The 27730-nt window shown below is 50.6% G+C and overlaps 1 protein-coding gene and 2 long non-coding RNA genes across 6 annotated transcripts in view; 1 reads left to right on the top strand and 2 right to left on the bottom strand.

Annotated features, from left to right (window-relative positions):
* The window catches only part of Cfap57 (cilia and flagella associated protein 57), a 66270-nt gene extending 47653 nt beyond the window's left edge, over positions 1 to 18617 (top strand). The window contains exons 19-23 of one of the 3 annotated variants that reach the window (XR_003955005.1): positions 1406 to 1522; positions 3451 to 3563; positions 3675 to 3818; positions 11240 to 11372; positions 18257 to 18617. Coding sequence is in view for 2 of the 3 variants with exons in the window: in XM_006503371.3 (XP_006503434.1) it covers positions 1406 to 1522; positions 3451 to 3585; positions 3675 to 3818; positions 11240 to 11372; positions 18257 to 18471 (744 nt within the window). In the remaining variant the exon portion in view is untranslated. Of the gene's footprint in view, positions 1 to 1405; positions 1523 to 3450; positions 3586 to 3674; positions 3819 to 11239; positions 11373 to 18256 lie in introns of all 3 variants that reach the window. The other 2 variants (XM_006503371.3, NM_026789.5) reach the window with 2 other exon arrangements.
* Gm52677 lies at positions 2804 to 18790 on the bottom strand. Its single transcript, XR_003955099.1, has 3 exons — positions 18721 to 18790; positions 7306 to 7661; positions 2804 to 6368 (listed from the first exon to the last, which is right to left on the bottom strand). It is a non-coding gene; the product is annotated as a predicted gene, 52677 (long non-coding RNA).
* A 6120-nt stretch (positions 18791 to 24910) lies between these two features.
* On the bottom strand, positions 24911 to 26028 carry Gm40237. Of its 2 annotated transcripts, none has more exons than XR_001784414.1 (3): positions 26013 to 26028; positions 25012 to 25483; positions 24911 to 24923 (listed from the first exon to the last, which is right to left on the bottom strand). It is a non-coding gene; the product is annotated as a predicted gene, 40237 (long non-coding RNA). The 2 variants fall into 2 exon arrangements; XR_001784415.1 differs by lacking the exon at positions 26013 to 26028 and adding an exon at positions 25749 to 25761.
* Positions 26029 to 27730: the final 1702 nt, after the last annotated feature.

Raw genomic sequence — 27730 nt, 5'->3', positions numbered from 1 at the left:
ACAAACAAACACCTTATTTAGTTGTATATGTTTTGTGTAAGAGTTTTGCTTACATGGGCACCACACGTGTGCCTGGCTCCCACAGAGGCCAGAAAGGAGCATCAGATCCCCTTGAACTGGAGGCATAGAGCATTGTGAACACCACCATGTGGGTGCTGGGAACAAAGCCCAGCTCCTCTGCCTTTCCAGCAAAGGCCTCTTAACCAGCGAACCGCCTCCCCAGCCCCGACGGTGCTCGTTCTGGCTCTAGCTGCTGCAAAGCCCCATTCTCGTGTGTTCCCTGTACACGGAGGCTCTCTACAGCTCTGCAGACACGGCCCGTTTACCTTGCCACACGTCTGCCAGAGGCAGGCAATTCCTACTTCCCCTCCCACTCTCAATCTCCCCACTTCTGCCCACCACACTCGCCTGCTCTTCCTGCCTTCATCAGATGTTCACAGAGTCCATCCAGATGCCAGGCATCGCCTCAGAGGGCTTTTCCATCTAGCAAAATACCTCCTATTAATAAAAAAGAGTCCCTCTGTGTCCAGAACATGGGGGCAGTCTCTTTCACCTTCCCAGACCTTCCAGAGGTAGACAGGAACCTAAAAACATTATGATAGAATGAGGGTGGGCCTTCCACCCTACACATCAAACAATGAACTGTCCGATCCCCTGAAAACCCCATAGCAAGCACCACAGGTGTGCTAGTGCCCATCAGATGTGGGGTGTCCATCAAACATCCCCTAAAGCTTTCAGTGGGGACTGGGTTTCTCCACAGCCAGTCTCATCTGAACTAGATGTGCCCCGGGTAAGACAGATTTAACAAGGGAGAGAGAGGCTTTCAGACGCTCACTGGTATCTCCTGCCATCGCTTTGAAGAGGGGATGGATGGCTCTTGGTTGTACTCCTTTGACCCTTAGATGATCAGACTGTCTGTCCCCATCTTGTCTCTTCTTTCTGCCCTAGATTGAAGATGCTCACATTCCACTCCAGTCCCTCAAAACTCTCTACTTTAGAAACAAGCCTCAACTTTCTGTTTAGAACGATTGTGGACCCCAAGGGTCAGACTCCACTCAAACATCCTTCCAAACTGGGTGAAGGAGGCATTTCTCTGGAGAGACCTATCTTGAGCAGGAGTTGAGAATCCGGGATCTAGGTCGACTGAATTAGAAAGAATACAAGAAAAGAGAAATCTGTACAGTTAAGGGAGGGGCAGGTGACTAAGAAGAAAACTCTGTGACCTGGCCACAGACAGGTGCAGGACTCCGAGCGGGCATGCTCTCAGCCAAGAGCAGTGCTTATAGGAGGGCAAGTGTCAAGGAGCAAGGTCTCACTCCCAACACATCGCACTGTGGTTGTCAGGAGGTTGCAGTTTTGCCTCCTGACTTCCCCGTTCATGCCTCCATCCCCTGGTTCTCTACAGATGGAAGCCGAGCTGGAGCGTTTCCATAAACAGAACACGCAACTGGAGCTGAACATCACAGAACTGTTGCAGAAACTGCGAGCTACGGATCAGGAGATGCGCAAGGAGCAGCAGAAGGTGCGAGGATTTCAGAGTCTGGCAGTGCGCGGACTCAGGATCTGGCACCTGCCCGCAACGGGCAGCTGGCTCCTCGAGACAGAGCCAGCCATTGCTAAGAAACACTTCCCATTTTAACTCACACTCTTGCCCACAGGCCTGTCTGGTTCCAGGCTTGCACAAATGTATATGTTCAAATTCATCCGAGACTATAGAATAGCTTGGGGGGAGGGAGGGAAGGAGGGAGGGAGGGAGGGAGGGAGGGAGGGAGGGAGGGAGGGAGGGAGGAGAGGGCCAGAGTGCTGGTTTTATAGGAAGGAGCACCCTTAGCCTTGGCTCTGTTTGACCTGGAGAAGAACATCATTTAAAAGGCCATTTGTGCTTAGTGGTTAAAGCTTCGGCCACCCCAAAATTGCTGATGTTAGGAGAACCTCAGAGACCATCCACCTCAGTCTTGTTTACTTCCTGTGAGTGTATGGATGGATGTGTGTGCACGTATGCGTGTGTGTGTGTGTGTGTGTGTGTGTGTGTGTACGCACGCGCACACACTCGCAATGCCCACATGCAGAGGTCAGAGGAGGAAGTCAGGTGTCTGTCACTCAGCCTGGAGCTGTCACTTTCCTCAGCTACACTGGCTGACCAGGGACCCCAGTGACCCTCCCATCTCCACTTCCCAGTGTAGTGCTAGGGTTTTAGGTGTGTGTGGCCACAACCACCCAGCTTTTATCTGGATGCTAGACTCTAAACCCTGGTCCTCATTACGCTTGCACAACAAGCACTCTTCCACACTGAGCCGTCTCTCTGGCTCCCTACATGTTTTGAGACAGTACCTCACTCTGTAGCCCAGGCTGGCCTGAAACTGACTGTGTAGCCCAGGCTTGCCTTGGACTCCCAACTCTGTCTTTGCCTCCCCAAGGGCTGTGGTTACAGATGTGTGCTACCACACCTGGTCCATTCCATTTGTGTGTGTGTGTTATAAATAAAAACAATACAGGCAGTGAAATGAGAGGGGAAGGAAACCCCCACGGGGTGCCTGTAGCTAGTTCTCCCTCTGAACAGCGTAGGACACCCTGGTCCTCTGGCTCCGAGCTAGGATGCAGCTGTGCACTCTTTCCACGGGCCACTGAGATGTTTTTCAAAACCAGACTGAACTTTTCCACTGTCCACATCAAACACTGGCAGCATACGCTGCCAAAGCTGCGGAGCCACACAGGAGAAGAGGGTGTGGCCCCGCTCTTTGCAAGCTGAAAGGGCTGATGAGTGATTTGAACTTTTGCATAAAATATGAAGAGATAGAAAAAATTATATATGGAGAGAAATTTTATATGTCAGTGTGTATATAAACACATGTGCACACACACATGGAAAGTCAATAAAGGGCTATGAGAGAAGAGAAAAAGGAGACACCCTCTTGGGTAATGATAAGGGAAGGTAGCTGTCAGAAAGCGTGGCTGAAGATGGAGAGCTGGTCCAGTCTACAACAATCTGGAGGGAGTTGTCATCCAGCCACAACAGTGCTCCTGACAGTCAGGGGAACCATCACTGCTGAGGTCCTTAGGCATGGGGCAGCCCTGGGTAAGGATCTGTGGGAGGGAATGAGATATTTTTCTTGGCGCCAAAGGAAAGTGTGGCCACATGAGTTCCCTTCCATCTTATAAGCTTGAGGCCCTTAAAGGAATCCGGAGCAATCGGGATGCCATGTGTGCAGTCTCAAGCCCTGTCAGCTGTCCAGGCAGGGTACCCGGCCCAGGCAGGTACACAAGCATTTCAGAACGGCGACCTTTGGGCTGGCTGCCCATCTAGGTTTCTGTGCCCAGGGTGGGCGCCAGCAGTCAGGTGTTCATCCCAGATGAGGAGGCACCAGACCCCTTCATTAGCCTCTGCCTGAAGCCCCTGCCCCTCAGAACAGAGCATGCCATGCTGTCCCAGGAGTAAACGTCTGATTGCAGGAACGGGATCTGGAAGCGCTGGTCCGACGCTTCAAGACAGACCTTCACAACTGCGTGGCGTACATCCAGGAACCCGGGCTGCTGAAGGAGAAGATCCGTGGCCTCTTTGAGAAGTACGTGCAGCGGGCAGACATGGTGAGCTCTGAGCGCCCCGCCCTCACTGCCCTGTGCTAGGCTTCACTTCTCCCCTCCTTGGCTGAGTGTCTCCCCACGTGATGCGCCAGGTGGAGATTGCAGGGTTGAACTCAGACCTGCAACAGGAGTACGCCCGCCAGCGGGAACACCTGGAGAGGAACCTTGCCACGCTCAAGAAGAAAGTGATCAAGGAGGGTGAGCTGCATCGCACCGACTATGTCCGCATCATGCAGGTAACGGATGCATCCCTTTGCCGCCTGAGACCACCCGTGCTCTAGACTCCCCAGACATCCAGGGACCCACAGCTTTCTCATGGCTCCTCCTCTCTGATCTCCAGTAGCTCATCCTGGCTGTCACCATGGCCTGGGGCTCACCGGGGAGCCCACCTAGGCATCATCATGCCCACTGGTAGCCCTATTCCTTTTGCCATCATCCCATCCCCATCCCTGAGAAGCTAGCGACCTGCCTCGTTCTTCTCCGTTACCCACGATACATCCAGGTCTCAGTTCTCCTGACTCCTTAGCTTGTTTCCAGCTCCCGTCTCCCCACCCAGCTTTGCTGCCTTTTATTCTTCCCTCCTCCTGGGACGTGTCTGGCCAGTCTCCACCTGCCTCGTCTTCCTTTCTGGTGCCTCAGGTCGTACCCTTATCTCTTGGTCCAGATTGAACCACACCCACAGTGTTGGCAAAGATAGTGCTTAATGAGCTCCCACACCCAGGTCCCAGGATCCTCAGCAGACACTTCAGAGGGCCTGGCCCCATTCCTGCCGCCCCCACCCAGGCACTCCACTGAGACTGCCCATCGAGACGCTTCTGCCAGATTCCCACTCGGGTGTCAGTATCATCTGAGGCAATTGATAAGAATTTATATCAAAAGAGAACATCAGAATGGCGTGCGGAGCACATATTTTCATGGTTACATTTCTTTAACATCCTAATTGAAATACTGGGACGGGAACAGGGTGCAGTTTGGAACGAACCCAGATAGGATGCTGTAGAGTTACACACACATTTGAGCAGAGTACACAACAGCCCAGGTCATACCAAGGCACGACTGTGTCTCCCCATTTTAAAATCTGTACCCCTTCCTACTACCCATTTAAATCATTTCTGCTCTGGACCATAAAAGTATTCAGAGACCAGGAAAGAGGAGCAGATGTGATTGGCAGCAGATTTGGTACCAGCAACCACACACAGCCTTGCTAAGAACCAGGGCTACCTAAAATGAGGGCAGAGCACAGGAAGCTGGGCAGTGAAATGAGGGAGACAGCAGTATTTGTCACCTTGTCTCATTGACAAGTGGAAGACCTCGGCACATAGGCCTGAGGATCTCCAGGTCTGGTCCTTCTCGCCACACCAAGCAGAAGCCCAAAGCAAAAGTCAGTTCCAGGGGCTAGAGAGATGGCTCAGTGGTTAAGAGCACTGACTGCTCTTCCAGAGGTCCTGAGTTCAATTCCCAGCAACCACATGGTGGCTCACAACCATTTGTTGTGAGAACATTTTAAAAAGAATGTTCTTTTTTAAAGAACTACTGCTCTGGGTGCCAAGACTGTTTTCTTTGATCTTGAGGTTGAGCACGAGGGCCAGGCCAGAGTCTGGGGAGGCTGCAGGGCCTATGCAGGCCAAGCCTAACTAGGAACCGTATCCTCACCCAGGGTGTGGGAAGCGAGCAGATGCAGTTTCCATGTAGACCAAGGTGGCAGCGCTTCACTGTTCTTTGGCCAGGAATCTCTCGGCCTCCAGAAACTCTGTTTATCTGTAACATGGGGCAAATGACACCGTCCCAGTGGCTGCTGCAACACTTGACCAAGACAAACAGCAGCCACCGGCCTGGTACAGAATTGGGGATCAAAACTGCCATTTCTTTTCCTTTACCCCAGCAAAGAAATCAGTCAAGAATCACTGTGGGGGGAAAAATGAGTCTGAAAGTCCACCATTCATGGGCCAGGGAGGCCTGTGGCCTGGGGTAGGAAAGAAGAGCACTACTGATTCCAGATGCATACACCCAGGTGCTGGCTAGGGGCCCTGGGTGCCTTAGTATGTGGTGGTTAGGAACTGCCTGCGTGGCTACCAGGGCCCCAACACTTTATCCCACACAGGCCAAAGAAAGCCAAGGCAGGCATGGTGGCTGAGCAACTCACTGGAAAATAACCGAGGAAAACGAATGAGGCCACCATCTCATTTGTATATCCAGATAGGAGCTCAGGGCCTCCCCACACCATTCCCTGGCATGCTTATACAAATATGGAAATCAGAGTTGCTGTGCAATACAAACACCTAGAACACGCACCTTATCCTTCCCTACACATTGTCTTCATGTCCTCTTGCACAAGCTGGGTCTCAGCCACAGAGAATTCCAAGATCAATACAAAGTATTCCCACCCTCTGAGAGCTTCTGGAAAACATGGGCCATTATGTATATCCAGTGGCATGGGCCCATCAGGGAAACACGGTCCTTGAAGTCTCAGAGGGCCACTGGAGTCTGGCCCCAGGGTGGGTGGACAGTGGCTGAGGGCCAGCTGGGAGAAGGGTCCTGCTTCTGGGCAGAGACAAGAGCTTGAGAAAAAGCAGAGAATGGGGTGGGGTTGAGAGCGGGGAGTTCCTGAATCCACAGACCTCAGTGTTTTGCAGAGTGTCCGAGGCAGCAAGAGCCCATTGGAACGGCTCTTAGCCTTGGGTCGTGTTGCCAAGAAATGTGGTTCATCCTGAACGTAGATCAGAGTGCTTCTGGGACAGGGTTGTCTTTGTCTCGCATAGATGAACCCCATTAGCAGAGAATTCGGTCTGGTGTGGAAAGAAACAGGTGAGACAGGAAAACCTGTCAGGTTAGAGGTTAAAAAGAAGAAGAAGAAGAAGAAGTAGGTTGGAGAGAGGAATGTGGCAACGCCAAAGGCATTTCAGAGTAGAAATGACGAATTAAGATGCCAGGTCAGGCACAGGAGGATGGTGGGAAAAGAAGGGAGGATAACAGGCTAGCTTATCTGTGCAGGCAGATGATCCTACTAAAAAACTCGAGGTTCCCAAGATCACAGGCCAGATCTCCCACACTGAGTGGAGATCAGCGGCCCCTTAAAGGCTTTGACTTAGAACAGCCAGTAGGGGGAGCTATGGGCATTAGAACAGCCAGTAGGGGGAGCTATGGGCATTCCCGTCCCTTCTCTGACATCACTATCAGAAAGTTCAGCCAAGACATACATCCCTTCTCTGTTCCAAAAGCCTAAGGCGGCCTTGGTTACCTTGTTTCAAAGTCTCCACATAAACACCTTAGTGTGAGCAGACTGCTCTGGGATTCTCCAAACTTGGAACTGATGAGATCTTTCCTGCCACCCAGTAGCTGAGTAGGGTAGGTCTGGACGATTAGAAGGGTATGGCTCCGCCAGGATGCCAGCAGGAAGAGAAGGCTTAGCAAGCTTGTTGAACTCATTATTATTATTTTTTTAAACAAAGCCACATGCAGTTGACATCACTATGACCTTTGGCTTCCTCAGAACATAGACCACCCTAGAAAACATTTTTTTAGGGAACTCATTGTGTCTTTGTGGGGGTATCTTTGGCTATCCATCTGTCTGAGCCACTGGAATAAGACTGACATAAAGAGGGGAGCATAGAAGGCAATAGACATGTAGGGACAGGGCACCACTCTGGAGGCAGACCCAGCCACACTCAAACTCCCATTATTCACTTTCTCGATGTTCTCATAGCCACAGGAATCTGAGAATACCTTCCCTGTGAGGCTGCTGAGCCTCGAGGTTGCTGTTATTCTCAGCATAGTTTTTATCATCACAGCAGCAGTGCCTTTCGTGGGGTTTGCTCCCTCAGGGCTCCTGGCCGAGACAGTCCTCTCCACCTTCCGTCATCCCTGCCTCTCACCGCGTTAGGTTCATGCTTCTGATTCAAATGACATCAGATACTACTCCAGCCAAAAGAGACGTCCATCTTTAGCACAGTGACCAGTTCATAGCTCTCAGGAACCGTGACGTTGGCGGTAAAGGGCCGATGAAGGAACAAAAGAGCAGATGCAGGGTGCTGGGCTACATTTGATTTCTGGCCTTAGTCACACTCCATTAAGGTGGCGTCCTGTGGGACCGGAGAGATGGTTCAGTGGTTTAGAGCATTTGCTGTTCTTCCAAAGGACTTGGGTTCGATTCCCAGCACACACTCTGTAACTCTGTACAGCTCACGACTATCTGTAACTCTAGTTCCAGACGATCCAATATCCTGTTCCAACTTCCTCAGGCACCAAGCATGCACAGGACACACAGATATATACAGGCAAAACACCCGTATACATAAAATAAAATAATAAAGGGTGGGTGGGGGAAGATGGGGTCATACCCTGGGGACTCATCATGGAGGTGCCACAAAGCTGGCAGTGGGGCCAGAGACAGGCACTCAGGCACTCACACCACAGGATATCAGGAGCCTGAAACCCCAATCACAGGGCTGTGACTGGCAAGGGGGTGGGGAGATCCTAGGGCTCTGCCTCCAGTCACTCCACTAATAGAATGGGGCTGTCAGACAGCAGAGACACATCACAGTGGGCAAGCCGGCTCAGACACGGAACCGATGGGGCTCATTGACACAGTGGCTCAGCATGCCTAGGAGAGGAACCTGAAAGCACTGGAAAGGGCACCCACAGCCTCTAGTCTCTGGACACCCCCCCCCCCCGTGTTCTTCCTTTATTGAATGAGGCAGAAGTGAAGCTAAACAAAGCCTACTAAGACCCTGCAAGCCCCAGGCCTGTGAGCATGCCCAGAAGTTCTTTGTGGCTCTCAAAAGACCCTCTCCTCTGCCTCCGTACCAGCCACATTCTTCACCTGCTTATCCAGCCCACAAATATTTACTGAGCACCCCTCACAGGCAGAGCGATGCCCTAGGTCTTAGTGTCCAATAAAAAAAGAAAATGTATCGAAGTAATCCCATTATGATACAAAGCCAGAGTGGAAAAGACCCAGGGGAGACTGGCAGGGAATTTTACTAGACAGCATCTGGAAAGGATATGTGAGTGACCATTGCCAGGGCCTGGGTTGGCTTAAAAAGTAAAACATTAGATGGAGAAAACCCTTGAACTCAGAAAAGCAGGCCTGGCGTCTGGCCTGGAGAATGAGGACTGGCAGTGAGCACTGGGCCTGCTTCCAGCATGGAGGGGATTCTTACAGGGAGGAGTGTGGAAATGTAGCGCTCTGCTGAAACTCGAAAGGTCTGGGTCTGCGCTGAGACTGGGAGGCTCTGAGGGATCTCTGGGCTAACCCCAGCAGTCCCTGCTCTCCCAAGGGCCCCACAGGCACTTCTTCACAGCAGAGGAGGACTTGCTGTCCAGGCTCTGGCCTAACACCCCCACGCAGCGGTGTTCCAGTGTGGTCCTAAACAGCGCCGTCCTACACAGACCGAGCCTAGAGACAGGCACTGCCACTTAGGAAAGCAGAGACTTGGGCTGGGGAGATGGCTCAGTAGGTGAAGTGCTGGTTACATGAGTGTGCAGACCTCAGTTCAGGTCCTCTGCACCCACATGCAAAGCTGCCGAGACTGTGTGTGCCTGTAACCTCAGCGCTGTGGGTAGAAGAGGCGGGAGGATAGCTGGGGTTTGGTGCCCACTAGCCTAGCTGTAGGCCCAGTGAGAGACTGTGTCTCATCAGGACCCTGATGTCCTCCTCTGGCCTCCACACCTACATAGACATGCACACACATGTACAATGCATGCACACGTACACACACATACATACACATGTCCAGTCACTCCATACCTACAGGGCTAGGGACTCCTCCATGGTGGTATCAGAGGAGGACCCTTGTGCTAAGTGTAAAGTGGAAGGCAGAGATTTGGGGTGCAGGAAATTAGAAAAAAAAGAAACTCACCCCATATCAGTCATGCTGTACTTCTGTCTCCTTGTCCTCCTATTCCATGTTCTGGAACATTCTTTTCTCTCTTCTTTGCTAAGTCCTTTAAGCCTCAGCCCTGGGGTCAACTCCTAAGAGTCCATCTGACATACAGACAAGATTGTCTTTCTGTGTGTCTTTGTCCTTCACATCAGCAAGCCAGAGCAACACAAACACGTTCCTACCCCAACTGCACTGTAAAGTACTCTGTAAAGAGCAGGGACCAGATCTCACTTTCATTCTCTTTTTAAACGCTTCTCTCATATGTTTCAACCTGACTGCAGTTTCCCCTCCCTTCCTCTCCTCCCAGGACCTCCGCCATCACCTGCCTTCTCCTCCAGATCTACTCCTCCATGTCCCTTCAGAAAAGAGCAGGCCTCCCAGGGAGATCCACCAAACCCGGCCTAACAAGTTACTATAAGACTAGGCACAAACCCTCATATCAAGGCTGGGCAAGGCAACCCAGTCAGAGGAAAAGGGCCCCAAGAGCAGGCAAAGGAGTCAGAGTCAGCCCCACTCCCACTGTCTAGCTTTCTCTATACCCCAGGACCCAAGAGCAAGGTGGGGAAGAAAGGGTTTATTTGGCTTACATTCCATATCACTGTTCATCATCAAAGGAAGTCAGGACTGAAACCCAAACAGGGCAGGAACCTGGAGACAGGAGATGATGCAGAGGTCATGGAGGGGTTGCTGCTTACTGGCTTGCCCCGCATGACTTGCTCAGCCTGCTTTCTTACAGACTCAAGACCACCTATCCAGGGATGGCACAACCCTACAACCAGTTCTTTTTTTTTTTTTAAGATTTATTTATTATTATATCTAAGTACACTGTAGCAGTCTTCAGACACACCAGAAGAGGGCGTCAGATCTTATTACAGATGGTTGTGAGCCACAATGTAGTTGCTGGGATTTGAACTCAGGACCTCTGGAAGAGCAGTCAGTGCTCTTAACCTCTGAGGCATCTCTCCAGCCCCCTACAACCAGTTCTTATGGAGGCCTTTTCTCAACTGAGGTTTCGTCCCTTCAGAAAACTCTAGCTTGTGTCAAGTTGACATAAAACTAGCCAGCATGGGTATCTAGTAAAGATTTATTAAATAGATGGATATCAGGCCATCATAAATAGGTAAATCTCCAGTAGATATAGCAGATATTAAATAGCAGCTTACTTGTCTGTGTTGTTCACTAAATAGCATGATACTGAGGGCAAGAGTTTGTTGTTGCATCTGCGGACTTAGTAGATGCCCTTTAGTTTAACCAAACCAATAGGGGTATAAGAACAGAGTAGAACAGTGCTAAAGAGTGTTGCTGAGGTCAACATCCTGGCTCTGCTACTTGCTAACTGTATGGCTCAGGCCACTTACATGACCTCTCTGGTGCCTCTGTTTCCTTTCCTGTAAAACTATGGTTATAGGGTCAGGGGGTCTAGTTCAGTGGTAGAGCAATGCTTAGCATTCATAAGGCCCTGGGTTCAATTTCCAGAACCATCGCCAGGTGACAGTAATAGCCTCTCTAGCAGAGCATATTCAAAGCACTCAGGAAAGTGCTGTTATGGGCGTTTGAAAGAGCACAGGTGGGTGGGAAAGTGCAAGTCTGCCTGAAATCAAGTTAGCTGGTGCCTTAAAGGCTTGGCATTGAACAGGACAGAGGCTCCTGCTGGGTGCAGGATCCAGAGGGCTAACCTAGATCCAGGCCCCTGGGTTCTTAAGCCCAGGAAGGGTCACCCTGCACCCACAGAGCACCTGCATATCACGCTTGCTGTCTTCCGTTCTTTTTTAAAGGAAAATGTCTCTCTGATCAAAGAAATTAATGAGCTCCGCAGGGAGCTGAAGTTAACCCGCTCCCAAATCTATGACCTTGAATCGGCCCTGAAAGTATCCAAGAAGACGCGCTCACAAGAAGTTCCAGAGTCAGGTAATACCACGGGGAGTTGGGCACCAAGACCAAGACCCAGTGACCATGAGCAGGTCTCCCTTTGGCTTCTTTCAGTACAGAGTCACATCCGCCCATGGTGTTTCGGAGCCTCTCCAAGGCACACTGTGCCAGCTCTCCAGAGGATCTGAGGAACTTCCCACATCCACTCTCTCACTGTCGGGGCCCCAGGCTCCTGTCTGAAATCCTCAGTGTTAGCTGCAATTCAGAACTCAGAATCGTGCAGGTTTTAGAAAAGTGCATGCTGTATATTATATAACATCCCCAGGAGGTCTGGGGCAGTGCCCTGAAATCAAGCACATTAGTATTCTACAGTGATTTGTGAATATTCAAACCAGGCTTCATGAATTTAAAAACATGAATCTCTCTCTCTCTCTCTCTCTCTCTCTCTCTCTCACACACACACACACACACACACACACACACACCCCTCTACATTTTAGAATTGTGGGTAAGGGACCTATACAATCAAAATGAAGGCAAAACAATGAGAAACTATTTCAAGGGAGGGAGAAATTACATAAGAAATGTTCACGAAGGTGGTGACTCGGGTGACACATTAAAGCACCTCTGAACATCTGCTAGCCAAGGCAAAAAGGGAAAGAGAGAAGTACAATAGTGAGTACCCCTACACTTGGGAGACCGAGGCAGGAGCATTGCCATGAGCTCAAGACCTGGGCTACAGTGTGAGACCCTGGCTCGAAAGGGAGGTAGTTTACATAATTGTCATTGCGTGGCAGAAAGAAGGGACTTATTCTCTGGAGAATAAACTTTTTCCTGGCACTAGATTCCATGAGAAACTTATCACACAGCTCTCTAAGAAAGGAATGCTGACCAACAGCCTCCAGTCTCCACAGGCTCTGTGGCAATATATACTCTCTGTCATCTTCATACCTGACAATCAGTACAAACCAAGAACACGAGGCATCTCTATGAAGGGTACGTCAGTGAAGCAGACACACCCTGTCTTCTGTTGGTTGCTATTCAGGAACAGAGACTCATGGGCTGGAGCGTCCCAGAGCAGTGCCTTGGGATTCTGGACGCCATGGGAACTCTCGGGGCTATTTTTGCAAGCTGTGTAGAGCCCAGTGCTGCGTGACTATGTGCAGTCTATGATGAGCCCCACATGTGATTCTGGTGCCTTGTCCTCACGGCCTTCTTAGAGTACGGGAACTGACCGGTGTTCACACGGTGATGAGATCATCTACTGACTCTCAGTTCCCGGACCGCATGCATCTCTGCTGTTAAGCATCATGTGTATATGCATGTATACAATTGTGTCAGATTATGGTTAGTATGACAGTTAGGACCGGGGTGGTCCCTAAAGTCACCATCTTCAGTCCTCAACACGGACGTGAGAACACGGTATCCATCCTGAAGCAGGAGCTTCACATTTCCCAGGGGCCACCTTCTTTTGGGTTGTAAGGGCTCAGGAGCAGGGGTGGGGGGCGGGGTTGGGGGTAGGGATTGGGTAAAGCTCAGATACACCTGTAAACAACTGCAAAGCTTCTCTTAAAATATTACAAACCTGGCATGGTGGCGTACACCTCTAATTCCAGCACTCAGGAGGCAGAGGCAGGTGGACCTCTGTGAGTTCAAGGTCAAACCTGGTCTATATAGTGAGTTCCAGGAAAGTCAGGGCTACATAATCCTGTCACAAGTGTCACTGGGTATAATGGTATAGTGTAGTCTCAGCATTTGGCGAGGTGAGAGCGGAAGTATAAACCCAGTGCAGGATAAGTGGAAAAAGGAAGGCAAGAAGATCCCAGGGGCAGGCAGGTTACCAGCCTGGCTGAAAACAACTATCTCCAGGTTCCCGCTCTCAAGGGAATAGTAGGTGGAGATTGAGAGGAAGATACAGGGTGTCCTCCTGTGGCCTCTCCAGGTGCACCTGTGCACACACCAAGGAAGGGGGGGTGGAGAAATGAGAAAAGAGGGGAGGAGAGGAGGGACGTGGGAGTAAATGCTAGAGATTTGCCAAAGCATTTTGAAAGTTCTTATCTGAGATCACACACACACACACACACACACACACACACACACACACACACCAGGCTTCTTTATATTATTGATGTGGAAATTTCCACACATAAAAAGTTGAGAGCAAAAATCTGATGAATCTGCACAAATCCATTTCCCAGGAATGATTAATCCCTGCCTCTTCTTGACTCTTCAATATCTGACACACACACACACACAACACTCACACCACGAGCTGTTTGAAAACAAATCAATCATATCCATCATCCTCTACAGCTTTATTCAAGGGGCACTTGCTGTGACACTTGGTGACAAGGAATGCCAGTCGTTGACCTCAGTTGTACAAAACCAAAGCCTTACCTTGGATTCTGAAATGTGTGCCCACCCCCTTCCCAAGACAAGTCAGTGCAAAATACGCATTCCTCAAGTTGCTTAGGGACCTGGCCCATTTGATATATATATATATATATATATATATATATATATAATATATTATAGTATATGTATATATCATATGCATATATACATGTGTTGTACATTATATACATTATATGTGTGTTTATATTATATGTATATACACATAATATATGCAGATATACATTATATACATCTATGTATATGTAATACATGCACATATATAATATATTATACTTATTATATGTCATGTGAAATATATATGTATGATATATATGTGATATATATTGTACACACACATATATATATATATCTCACATTGTGCTTCATATGTGTCTGGTGCTTCTAACTCAGCCTCTCTGCTTTGCATTCTTGTTTGTTTGTTTGTTTTTGTTTTTTGGGTTTTGTTTTTGTTTTTCAAGACAGGGTTTCTCTGTACAGCCCTGGCTGGCCTCGAACTCAGAAATCTGCCTGCCTCTGCCTCCCAAGTGCTGGGATTAAAGGCATGCACCACCACTGCCCGGCTGCATTCTTTATGTTACATAAGCATAAACTTTTTAGAGCCTAGAGGGATGATAGAAAGGAAGGTGGGGAGAAAGAAAGAGAAATCTTCCAAACCAACAGAGGGAAAATAGACCAAATTTGGGGGAAAATTAAAGAAGAGAAACGTGACCCCGGGGTACAGAGAGGAGTGAATCCCTAACTACTTCCTCATTTCCCATCAGGTTTGGGGCTGAGAACACAGCTTATTGCTGAATCTCTACCTTATGCATGAGGCTGCTGGACTCAGACCCCAACACTGCAAATCACAACAGTGGTGATAATAATAACTTAATTGTTTAAGCAATACCAGCCATCTGTCTATGGAAGGAAGCCTGTGAGCAGCGTGCAGAGAGGGACACTGATCAGGTCTGGAAGGTGACAGGTTCTGAGCAGAAAGGGAGCAAGAAGAGATTGGGGGTGTGAGCAGAGGGGCAAGAGCTGACTTCCCACAGCCGTGGAAGAGGCGGCAGCCCCTGCAAGACTCGCCCAGTATGAGGAACAGGCAATATGCTGTGAGAAAGAATGGGAAGAGACCAGTGAGAGGTGATGGGAGGACACAGGAAAAAGCACAGCCCAGGCCCTAGAGATGCTGGTAAGCCAGAGTGGGAGACAGAGCAGGAGACAAGCAGATGTGCCACATGAGGTCCACTGGGCCATCTTCTACATGCTGCACCCCCAAGAACATTCACGGGACAATATGACCCAAGCCAGGCATGTTTCAGGGAACTGCTCCAGGACAGCCTCCAGCCTGTAGCCATGGGTGTGGTGGCTCTTCCTGGCCCCTGTGCAGAGCCTACCACTGCCCACTTCTGAGGCCCCTCACTCAGTAATTGGACATCCCAGGGGGCCTTAAAAGTTACAGTTTAGGGCTGGAGAGATGGCTCAGCAGTTAAGAGCACTGACTGCTCTTCCAGAGGTCTTGAGTTCAATTCCTAGCACCCGCATGGTGGCTCAATCCATCCGTAATGGGATCTGGTGCCTTCTGGTGTACATGAGGACAGTGTACTCATATATATATATAATAAATAAATCTGAAAAGAAAGTTAGTTTAAAGCAAGATTCTTAGAACACACAGAGGTGCTGTGGAGAAAACAGGCCACTGTGGCCAGGCCTGTGGTAGCCAGGAAGAGAAGCTGGGTGCTGAATCTCTCAAGCTAACCCCAAGTGTGCTCAGGACTGTGGTTTCCCAGGCACCTCATCCCCCGGGAAGCCAGATGGTGATTGGTTAAGTATCTGCATGTGAAGGCTAGTGGGCAGGTCCTGAAGACAGGAGCTGATACAGAGGTCGTGAAATCCAGGGCAGTAGTTTCCAGAGTATCAGGAAGATGAAGGGTTGATACTTGGGGGGGCTGGGAGGTGTGTGGGGGACCACTAAGAGATCATGAACATGTGACTGCAGAAAAGGACTTGTAGGAGTAAAGGCAGAAAAGAGGAGGGACCAGACTCTCCAAGGAAGAAGAGCAAGATAAACCAATTGCTCTTTAAACATTGGCCCCATCACAATCATTAGAGGCCAAGGCAAGGCTGACCACTGGCCACCGCTGACTATTTATTTGTAGAAACAGTTTCTCCCTTCACCTCCAACATCTATTCTTTTCTAGTTTTTCCTTTAGAGCTACAGAAAAGTGCTGGCTGTAGGAAGGAGAGACAGGCGGTACCATTTGTTAAGATGGATGGAGAGGGAATGGAGGTCAGAGTTCAGGTGTGCTGCTGTGGGAAAGGGAAAGTTTGTGGGCTGTGCAGCAGCCTAGACAGTCAGCAGCCTAAACAGTCAGCAGCCTAGACAGCCAGCAGCCTAGACAGTCAGAAGCCTAGACAGTCAGAAGCCTAGACAGTCAGAAGCCTAGACAGCCAGCAGCCTAGACAGTCAGCAGCCTAGACAGCCAGCAGCCTAGACAGTCAGCAGCCTAGACAGTCAGCAGCCTAGACAGCCAGCAGCCTAGACAGTCAGCAGCCTAGACAATCAGAAGCCTAGACAGACAGTCAGCAGCCTAGACAGTCAGAAGCCTAGACAGCCAGCAGCCTAGACAGCCAGCAGCCTAGACAGTCAGAAGCCTAGACAGTCAGAAGCCTAGACAGTCAGAAGCCTAGACAGCCAGCAGCCTAGACAGTCAGCAGCCTAGACAGCCAGCAGCCTAGACAGTCAGCAGCCTAGACAGTCAGCAGCCTAGACAGTCAGCAGCCTAGACAGTCAGAAGCCTAGACAGTCAGAAGCCTAGACAGTCAGAAGCCTAGACAGCCAGCAGCCTAGACAGTCAGCAGCCTAGACAGCCAGCAGCCTAGACAGTCAGCAGCCTAGACAGTCAGCAGCCTAGACAGTCAGAAGCCTAGACAGTCAGCAGCCTAGACAGCCAGCAGCCTAGACAGTCAGCAGCCTAGACAGTCAGAAGCCTAGACAGTCAGAAGCCTAGACAGCCAGCAGCCTAGACAGTCAGCAGCCTAGACAGCCAGCAGCCTAGACAGTCAGCAGCCTAGACAGTCAGAAGCCTAGACAGTCAGCAGCCTAGACAGCCAGCAGCCTAGACAGTCAGCAGCCTAGACAGTCAGAAGCCTAGACAGCCAGCAGCCTAGACAGTCAGAAGCCTAGACAGTCAGCAGCCTAGACAGCCAGCAGCCTAGACAGTCAGCAGCCTAGACAGTCAGAAGCCTAGACAGTCAGCAGCCTAGACAGCCAGCAGCCTAGACAGTCAGCAGCCTAGACAGTCAGAAGCCTAGACAGTCAGCAGCCTAGACAGTCAGCAGCCTAGACAGTCAGCAGCCTAGACAGTCAGAAGCCTAGACAGTCAGCAGCCTAGACAGCCAGCAGCCTAGACAGCCAGCAGCCTAGACAGTCAGAAGCCTAGACAGTCAGAAGCCTAGACAGTCAGCAGCCTAGACAGTCAGCAGCCTAGACAGTCAGAAGCCTAGACAGCCAGCAGCCTAGACAGCCAGCAGCCTAGACAGTCAGCAGCCTAGACAGTCAGAAGCCTAGACAGTCAGAAGCCTAGACAGTCAGAAGCCTAGACAGTCAGCAGCCTAGACAGTCAGAGCCTAGACAGCCAGCAGCCTAGACAGCCAGCAGCCTAGACAGTCAGCAGCCTAGACAGTCAGCAGCCTAGACAGTCAGCAGCCTAGACAGCTGGCTGCAGAAGAAGCACTGGCTCCTACTGCTACTTTTCTCAGGAGCACACAGCAGGCCAGACATTGATGGGAAGGCCCGGCCTGAAGGGTTGGGCTGTCTCAGGTGCAGGCTGGGCAGGATAGATGAAATGGAAGAACAAATCGATTAAAAAATGGGGGTGAGAGGTTGCCAAGAAAATGAAGGGGGTGGGGGACTCACGGTGGATATAAGCAGTCAGAGAAGACTGAATTTAGAGCCCATCGCACGGGTAGGAGGGAATTACAGGAAGAAGCAGTCTCATCTTGATTACTGAGTACAAACAGTGAAATGATCTGTGGTCAGGTTGGCACGCTGGCATGGGACATGGGCCCCAGAGGTACCCCTGGATACTGAAGAAAGAGGGGCAGGTGGCATGGCATGAAAGCCAGTGTTCCTGCTGGGAGCCCAGCCCTTTGAGGCCCTGGCCTGACAAAAGCCACAGACTCTCTGAATGCCCAGGATAGTGGCAAACCCCAAATCTGGGAAGATGGCAAGATCAGAAAGCTTCAGAAAGCATTAGCAGATGCCACAGAGAGAGAGGAGAGGAATCTGAATCCAAAAGCATCATCCTTACCAGAGGACTGGTGGCTGGGACTCCAGCATCATCTGTCCCCTGGGGAGTTACAAGTGACCTCAGTGAGGCACTAGGCAGGCTTACTCCCCACTTGGAGCTATGGTGAAGTGGCCTGTTTACCTCTTCCTCTGTGGATGCTCCAAGGATGTTTGGAGGGGTTGGGGACGTCAGTAGTCCAGTAAACAGGCTACAGTGACCCTGCTTTGTCCCCTACAGTGATAAGCAAGGACGTAGTCGGCAGCACCTCTACTATGAGGCTGAACGAACAGGAGGAAACCGGGAGAATCATCGAGATGCAACGTCTGGAAATCCGCCGCCTCAGAGACCAGATCCAAGAGCAGGAGCAGGTCCCAGGCTTCCACACCATTGCCGGAGTTCGGCTTCCTTCCATCGTCGACTCAGATGTGGATTTTGAAGTGCACACCAAGTGACCTCCGGTGAGCCATTTCCAGTCACAGCCAGAAGCACGGGAGGCACCGGGTGTCTGTCACAGAGCCAGACTCCTACCCAAGTCCCACCAACCTCTTTCATCCTGGGAAACTGGGAGTAGGGTCAGAATAAAGGTGTTTGCTCACTATCTTGTCCAGCTTCTGCTTAGGGTGGGGGCACACAGGAAAGCCAGGAGGAGGGAGTACCTGAGGACTGGTGGTGACTACTCGCTCACATCTTAAGTAGCTTACCTGTTGCTTCCCTCCTAGTTCTTGTCTCTCTCAGCCAAGTCAGGACCAAACAAGGTCTCCTCTGGTTTCTTCTTCCTTATGAAACATAATGAGGGATTTCCTGTCCTTCCTCTGTCTTCACATCTGTGTTTGTGTGACCTTGCCTGGCTCCTCCTTTTCTGGGGACACTTTATACTTTTCTCTCCAGGGTTGCATCTGGGTCATACCCCAAGGAGCCACATGTAGGTACCAGGAGAGAGACTCTTTTGGACAATAACAAGCAAAGGAGTGTAACGCAAATGTCCCTGGCTTCTCTTGCAGAGAACAGATACCTATATAGGTATTTAATCCCAAGTCCTTCTTAGTGGTCCCCCTTCTAACTGCATGAAGCCTGCCATCTCCCAGGTTCCTCAGTTTCCCTTAGACTGCTTTGCCAACACTATAGCCATTGCCCTGGGTGCTTTCACAGCCAGACCAGAACTCTGCTGTCCTAGTTCCAAAATGGAAGGTACACAGCAAAGATTGGAAAGGACTCAGGAGTGAGGGGGTGTCCATGGGGGCTCTGTCTCTACTGATCTCTTTCTTATCCAGCCCACACCCTAGCACCAAACCTGTGTGACAGCCATCCTGTCTGTCCCTTGCCCACTTGTGGCTTGGCCCAGGAAGATGGCTGAGTGGAGAGAGAGAGAGAGAGAGAGAGAGAGAGAGAGAGAGAGAGGAAAGAAATGAACTCTTTAGACTTCAGGACTGGTGGGAGTTAGCCAATCCAAAGGAGAGGAAGCACCGCTGGGAGAAGGGAAATATTCAGGGGAAAATGGAGCTCTGAGGAGCAGAGGCAAATTCACTGAGGTTGTCGTTCAAATGACATGCACATCACTGGGGAATGTGTTTGATCAAGACATCACCTTTTCTCCTACGGGTCGGCTTGGGAGTGACTGGCACACAGTCACATAGGTGAGGCCATGACTGTGCTGCCCAGTGGCCTCCAAAGCCTGTGTTTTCATGTACTGTCCTGGAGAGGGGCCTGTACAAACACCACAGGCCAGGCAAGCTGGAGGGTATAAAAGAATGTGACTCCCAGAGAATCTAAACAAGAAGGGGAGGGCAGTGGAAAATGCCCCAAATGAGCTATCTTATGCCTAAGTTTTATGTGGCTGCTGTCCAGCAGATGAAAAGAAGACACAAGAAGCAGCTGAGAGTAAGAAAGACTCCCACTCCATCCCCAACTCCCACTCCAGCTCCAGCTAGTGCCTGAGCCAGTGGCTTGTTTTCTCAGCTGCAGAGAGAGGATCATAGATAGCTTCAGAATGTGAGGCCAGAGACTCAGTCTTGTTTAGCTCTCCACATCCTGCCTTCCATGATACTCCTATACCTGTTGGGTGATCCCAGTTCTCTGACTACTATAATCTCAGACCTCCCTCCACTTTGCCTATGATGACTTCATAGGGAAGTAGAAGGCATGACAATCATCTTATGTTTCAGGTCTCTTCAACTGGTTGACCCTCACTGGTAGATTGGATCTAGCAGTCACCCCCTCCCCAGTCCCCCAACTCCCAAGCCCCCCCCCCAGCCCCACCAGCAGTTGTAGAAGCTGAGCCAGTCACCCATTGGTACATGAATGAACTCAATTCTTGCTCTTCTGGTTGCTGTCCATCATTGAGCTTTGGGGACTCAATGAGTATGACAGCTTGTGGCCTTGGGAGAAGCTTGTCATCCTAGTGTGAGAGGCTTCCGGGTCATTTTCTTTATGCCTCTGATATCCAGTGACCACCCACCCACATTGTTCTAGAATTCCAGCATCAGTTTCAGCCAGACAGTGTAAACTGCTCAGATCTCAGATGTGCTTTCTCTGCCCTCTTGTTCTCTTAACACGAAAGACTCCACAGTCCCAGTCTTGGCATCAATGTCTGCCTTCCTCCAGAAAGCATGACCGACAATTGTGTATCAACCAGCTGTTCCCAAGAGGTATTTGAGAGGCACAGGCAATCCTGGGTATGATCATTATAGCCATTTTATATAAGGTACCACCTCAATACAATCACTGCTCTGGATTCAGAAAGACAAGAGACAATCTCAGGACCAGGAGTGGGGTTCATCCTCCCTGAGTTCCCCAAGACCACCAAAGATTCAAGAGAGCAGTTATGCTTTGTTTATGTCTGAAATGCAGGCAGATTCTCCCGAGTGGAGCCACACTGGGGAATACCCAGACGGATATAACCTTGTTGGGTGCCAGGCAGCAAGTGGAACCAGCGTTACTGATTACCCGCTGAGGCTGGTAGGGTTTATTGCTCATCTAGTAGGTGTCACGTGACAGAAGAGGGCTAGCCTGCTCTAGGCACACATACTAGTGTATTAATGTAACCTAAAATTGGAACTATGAGTTCTAGCACAAGGCTACAGGTGCCCTTCTTTGGCTATGACTCCAGACTGCTTAAGCGGGCCTGGGATACAGCTGGAGCCCATCCCCCTCTCTTGTTAAGGACCCTGTGCAGACAGGCACCCCATCACGATGTCAGCGGGCAGAAGAGCACTTTAATACAGCTAGCTCCTCAGAATGAAATCTCCAGCCCAATCTTGGTTTGGGTTTTTTTTGGTTTTAAGATTTGCCTGCTGTGTGAGTGTGCACGCACATACTCTCACACTCTCTCAAATGCATGCACATGAGTGAGTACAGGTGCCCACGGAGTCCAGAAGAGGGCATCAGGTCCTCTGGAACTGAGGTTGAAGGTGTTTTCAAGCCGTTTGTACAGGACTATCTGCTGAGAGAAACTACCACTATCTTCATGAGCTCAGCTGTGCTCACTTGCAAAAAAAAAAAAAAAAGGTGCCCACAGCTGGGCTTGTTGACTGTTGACCTTCCCTGTGGGGCCAGAGGGTCATAGGATCCTCACTGAGGAGCCAGCCGAACCTCCCAACCAGGTGTGTACAATTCTGGCCTAATTAGTGCACTTTGGGGGGGGGGTGAGTGGGTAGGATTTAGTGTATCTAGGTTGAAGGATTAGAGAGAACAATTCCATCTATGCATCCACAGGGGAGTTGTCATTGTATTTTGAGTGCAGACCTTCCAGTGTGACTGCTTTAAGGCCACCCACACTCCCACCTATGACCTCCATTGCAGCCTAATCAACTAACTCACTGGTTTCCCAGAATGAACGAAGGTGGAGTTGTACCTCAGCTTGTCATGGGACCTTAGGAGTAGAGGTAGACAGTAATTCTCCCTCCTCAGGGCAGGAATTTTAGCCACAAAGCTGCTTGACATGTGTCTGGAGAATCAAACATGGGTCCTCTGCAAGAACAGCAGATGCTCTTAACCACTGAGCCATCTCTCCTGGTCTTAAATTGCTCAAAGGGAGACTTTGGGGCCTAGCTTGAGTTGGGAGCTTACCTCTGTTCAATCGCCTGTAGACAATACCAATGAATCGTGAATGATAATCTTAGAGCTCTTATCTGGAAAGAGGATGAGAATCCTAAGTGGGACCTATGTCCCCCACAAATATGTACCTAGAGGAATGGTCAGTCACTACACTAAGTATGGGTCCACTGATGCCCTTTGGCCACCCTGTGCTGTGTGTCCTTTCTTCTCCTAGCTTTCCTCCCAGGTCACTCCCGTGTCCCCTGCACAATACCTGGTTCACAGAAGAGGTACAATATTTTTTTTTCTGAATTCTACCATTTAACTCCCCTCATAACCACTGACTAAGCCGTGTTATCCCCATTTTACAAATGAGGAGACCCAAATCTACCAAGCCTGTCAACATGACATAAGCTAGAGTCATCTGAGAAGAGGGAACGTCAGTTGAGAGAATGCCTTCACCAGAGTGGCCTATAGGCAAGTCTACACAGGGCTTTTCTTGATTGATGATGTTGGAAGGCCCAGCACTTTGTGGGTGGTTCCATCTCTGGCTGGTGGTCCTAAATGTTAATTTCAGGCAGGCTAAGCAAACCATGGGGAGCAAGCCAGTAAGCAGCCCTCTTCTACGGCTTCTGCATCAGCTCTTGCCTCCAGGTTCCTGCCCTGAGATCCTTCAGGAATGGACCATGATGCTCAGGAGTAAGTGAAATAACTCTCCTCTCTAAGCTGCCTTTGGTTGATGTTTTAACAAATCAATGGAAACCCAGCAGGTTTTCTAAAATTACATTACTAGAGTTGGGACCTTAACATCATCCTAGCTCCAAAAATCACGATTCCACTCAGTCATTCAACAATGTTGAGTTACACGCTTATTGTTCTAGGAGCTGGGTACACAGCACCAAACAAAGCAAACCCTTCCTCATGAAGGTCAAGAGGGAGACCCACAGTAATGTGTATGTGGGAGTGAAAAGGGAAAGGACAGGAATAAAGGAAGCAAGGCTAAGGGGATGAGAAACGCTGGGGGCACAGTGATTTTAGACAATGTCCAGGAAGCTCTTCTGGGAAGGGGATGTACGTGACTATCCTTGGAGTCCAACAATGGCCATCTTCAGAGTTCAGCTGAGCCCCTTGAAAAGGTCAACCCAGGGGCTGGTGAGATGGCTCAGCAGGTAAGAGCACCCGACTGCTCTTCCGAAGGTCCGGAGTTCAAATCCCAGCACCACATGGTGGCTCACAACCATCCGTAACAAGACCTGACTCCCTCTTCTGGAGTGTCTGAAGACAGCTACAGTGTACTTACATATAATAAATAATAAATAAATCTTTAAAAAAAAAAAAAGAAAGAAAAGGTCAACCCAGCTGGTCTTGCTGACTGCTTACTTCTCCTCATAGAGAAGCAGAGAAGGGGGAGGGGGGAATCACCTGAGTATTGGCCACTCCATACCACCATCCCTGACATAATTACATGCGCCCTTGGGGAAGGGCTACAGTATATAGGCCAAGGAAGACTATTAAAGGGGGATGTGTGGGGTATCCACCAAAGAAGACTGCCCAGACATGAGTTTAAGCCAATAGAAAGTCCTTATTAGCTGGCTGGAGATGACACTAGGAGTTCTAGTGTAGGCCTGAGCCTTTCTCAGGATTAACTTTTAAGCACAGAAACTGTGTCCTGGGTTAACCTATTTCAGTTAACAAGAACGGTTGGCCAGAAGCAGACAACTACAGAAGCCAGAAAGCAAGGTTAATACATTTATAGACTTCCCCAAAACTATGGACTTCGATGGATTAGGTCTTTGTTTTCATTTTGACTGGTGGTGCTACATGCTGAGTTTTACAGCCTGAATGGTACTTCCGTTGGGGAGACAGCTGTGCTGAGGTCTGGGGATCTATTAGAGTGGACTCGATCTATGAAGCTGTGAGAAAACCATCACCCCTGCTGGGTAAAGACTTTTCAGTGCGGTCTTTTGGTGGGCAGCACTCATATTCAAGTAACTAACCCCTCACCTATGCTCTGGAAGTAATCCCAACAAACTCATTGGCTCCCCCAGAGCAATCTTCCCTGGAGTGGAATCAGAGACCTCGGGAGGAGGGGTAGGCATTGTTTACAACTTCCTCCGGAAAGGATTTTAACAGCCAAAGGTGACATTTGAGCTGAAGCGAAGGAGTCATCTGGAAGGAAAGCAGAGGGAGCCACCAGCACACACAGGTTTTGAGGCAGCGGGATGACATCAAAGAGGGCCTCAGGGATCATGAAGAACCCAGGCTAGGCATGGGAGGGAATCAAGCAGGCAGTGGCATTACCGTGACAGGCTCACTTCGGCCTCTGGCTGGGTATAGGGCATGGTGTGACTCCAGCTCATCTGTTCTCCACTCTGCACCCTCTCCGACCTACAGCTTCTCCTGCACGCCCACTGCCACCTCTACCTCCCGACCTACAGCTTCTCCTGCACGCCCACTGCCACCTCTACCTCCCGACCTACAGCTTCTCCTGCACGCCCACTGCCACCTCTGCCTCCTGACCTACACCTTCTCCTGCACGCCCACTGCCACCTCTACCCCCCGACCTACAGCTTCTCCTGCACGCCCACTGCCACCTCTACCCCCTGACCTACAGCTTCTCCTGCACGCCCACTGCCACCTCTACCTCCCGACCTACAGCTTCTCCTGCACGCCCACTGCCACCTCTACCCCCTGACCTACACCTTCTCCTGCACGCCCACTGCCACCTCTACCTCCTGACCTACAGCTTCTCCTGCACGCCCACTGCCACCTCTACCCCCTGACCTACAGCTTCTCCTGCACGCCCACTGCCACCTCTACCCCCTGACCTACAGCTTCTCCTGCACGCCCACTGCCACCTCTCCACTCTGACCTACAGCTTCTCCTGCACGCCCACTGCCACCTCTACCCCCCGACCTACAGCTTCTATTGCACGCCCACTGCCACCTCTACCCCCTGACCTACAGGTTCTCCTGCACGCCCACTGCCACCTCTACCCCCCGACCTACAGCTTCTCCTGCACGCCCACTGCCACCTCTACCTCTCCGACCTACAGCTTCTCCTGCACGCCCACTGCCACCTCTACCCCCTGACCTACAGCTTCTCCTGCACGCCCACTGCCACCTCTACCTCCCGACCTACAGCTTCTCCTGCACGCCCACTGCCACCTCTACCCCCCGACCTACAGCTTCTCCTGCACGCCCACTGCCACCTCTACCCCCCGACCTACAGCTTCTCCTGCACGCCCACTGCCACCTCTACCTCTCCGACCTACAGCTTCTCCTGCACGCCCACTGCCAACTCTACCTCCTGACCTACAGCTTCTCCTGCACGCCCACTGCCACCTCTACCTCCTGACCTACAGCTTCTCCTGCACGCCCACTGCCACCTCTACCTCCTGACCTACAGCTTCTCCTGCACGCCCACTGCCACCTATCCACTCTGACCTACAGCTTCTCCTGCACGCCCACTGCCACCTCTACCCCCTGACCTACAGCTTCTCCTGCACGCCCACTGCCACCTCTACCTCTCCGACCTACAGCTTCTCCTGCACGCCCACTGCCAACTCTACCTCCTGACCTACAGCTTCTCCTGCACGCCCACTGCCACCTCTACCTCCTGACCTACAGCTTCTCCTGCACGCCCACTGCCACCTCTACCCCCTGACCTACAGCTTCTCCTGCACGCCCACTGCCACCTCTACCTCCTGACCTACAGCTTCTCCTGCACGCCCACTGCCACCTCTACCCCCTGACCTACAGCTTCTCCTGCACGCCCACTGCCACCTCTACCTCCCGACCTACAGCTTCTCCTGCACGCCCACTGCCACCTCTACCCCCTGACCTACAGCTTCTCCTGCACGCCCACTGCCACCTCTACCTCCCGACCTACAGCTTCTCCTGCACGCCCACTGCCACTTCTACCTTCCGACCTACAGCTTCTCCTGCACGCCCACTGCCACCTCTACCTCCCGACCTCAGCTTCTCCTGCACGCCCACTGCCACCTCTACCTCCTGACCTACAGCTTCTCCTGCACGCCCACTGCCACCTCTACCTCCTGAGCCTCCATTTCTGTCCCTGCTTTAGGGACAGATTCAACACTTTGAGCCACTAACTTGCCCAGCCCCAGCCAGTATTCAAACTGATGAAGCCTTAGGCTCTGCTTCTCCCTCTATAGACTCCAAAGGGAAAGAGTAGAGAAAGGGGATGTTCGGGGTTCCCGGCACCAGCTTTTGTCTAGGACAGCTGAACATTAGGTTAGCAGGAGACTAGAGTTTCCTAAGGACCAGGCTATTAGAAGAGTTCAGATCGAATCCAGGCTGGCAAGCTCTGGCAGACCTTGGCTCTCCCAGGCCTGTTTCTTATAAAGGGGGCACGTTCATAATGCTTTGCAGAATGGCAGGATTAATACCCACTATGTCATCCAATGTCCCCTGCTCTGCACCAGTCAAGCAGCCCTAAAGTTTTCTTCAGGGAAAAGCTAGCCAGAGCTGTACTCCCCAGTAAGGTGACAGCCACAGGCAAAGGTGGCTACTGGGTACTCAATGTGTAGCTAATTTGAACTGAGATACAGTTTGTATGTATAAGAAAAGACTTTCAGGGGCTGGTGAGATGGCTCAGTGGGTAAGAGCACCCGACTGCTCTTCCGAAGGTCCAGAGTTCAAATCCCAGCAACCACATGGTGGCTTACAACCATCCGTGACAAGATCTGACGCCCTCTTCTGGTGTGTCTGAAGACAGCTACAGTGTACTTACATATAATAATAAATAAATCTAAAAAAAAAAAAAAAAAAGAAAAGAAAAGACTTTCAAAGAGCCCATTAATACCTTCTATAGTAAAATATATTTTACAATTCCAATACATACAGTTTTGCAGCTCTGGGGATTGAACCAGGGGGCGAGCAACCACTGGGCTGCATCCATAGCCCAGCAAACACATTCATTTTACTGTGTTGGTTTTACTGTTCTTTTGAAACAGGCTATTAGAAAGGCTTAAGTTACATAAATAAGAGGGGCTCCCAGAAACTGAAGTGACAGTCAGGAAGCCTGTCTGGGTCTGACCTAGGTCCTCTGTACATACATTATAGTTGCATAGCTCAGTGCTCTTGTGGGACTCCGCACAGGGGGAATGCGACATCCCTGACTCTTTTGCCCGCTCTTGGGACCCTTTTCCTCCTAGTGGGTTACCTCATCCAGCCTGGATATGAGGACTTGTGGCTAGTCTTCTTGTAACTTCATGCCATGTTCGATTGAAATCCCTGGGAGGGAGGCCTGCTCTTTTCTTTTCCTTTCTTTTCTTTCTCCTCCTCCTTTTTTGGGGGGGGTGGGGGGTTCGAGACAGGGTTTCTCTGTGTAGCCCTGGCTGTCCTGAAACTCACTCTGTAGACCAGGCTGGCCTCAAACTCAGAAATCCGCCTGCCTCTGCCTCCGGAGTGCTGTGATTAAAGGTGTGCGCCACCACCGCCCGGCTCTCCTCCTCCTTCTTGCTTTTTTGGAGAGAATGAGAGAGGAGTGGATCTGAGGGAGCGAGAGGGAGAGTCTCTGAGAGGAGGAGAGGAGAGGAAACTGGAGTTGAATTTGGATGTAATATGTGAGAGAAATGTAAAACAAATACATAACTAAGCTGACACTTAGACATACAGACCACGCTGCTCTGGACTTAGGAGGCTCCCTGTCTTC

This window comes from Mus musculus, chromosome 4 (assembly GCF_000001635.26).
Source record: "Mus musculus strain C57BL/6J chromosome 4, GRCm38.p6 C57BL/6J".
Classification (NCBI taxonomy): domain Eukaryota; kingdom Metazoa; phylum Chordata; class Mammalia; order Rodentia; family Muridae; genus Mus; species Mus musculus.
Note: the sequence above shows the minus strand (reverse complement) of the source record. Positions and strands in the feature narration are given on the sequence as shown.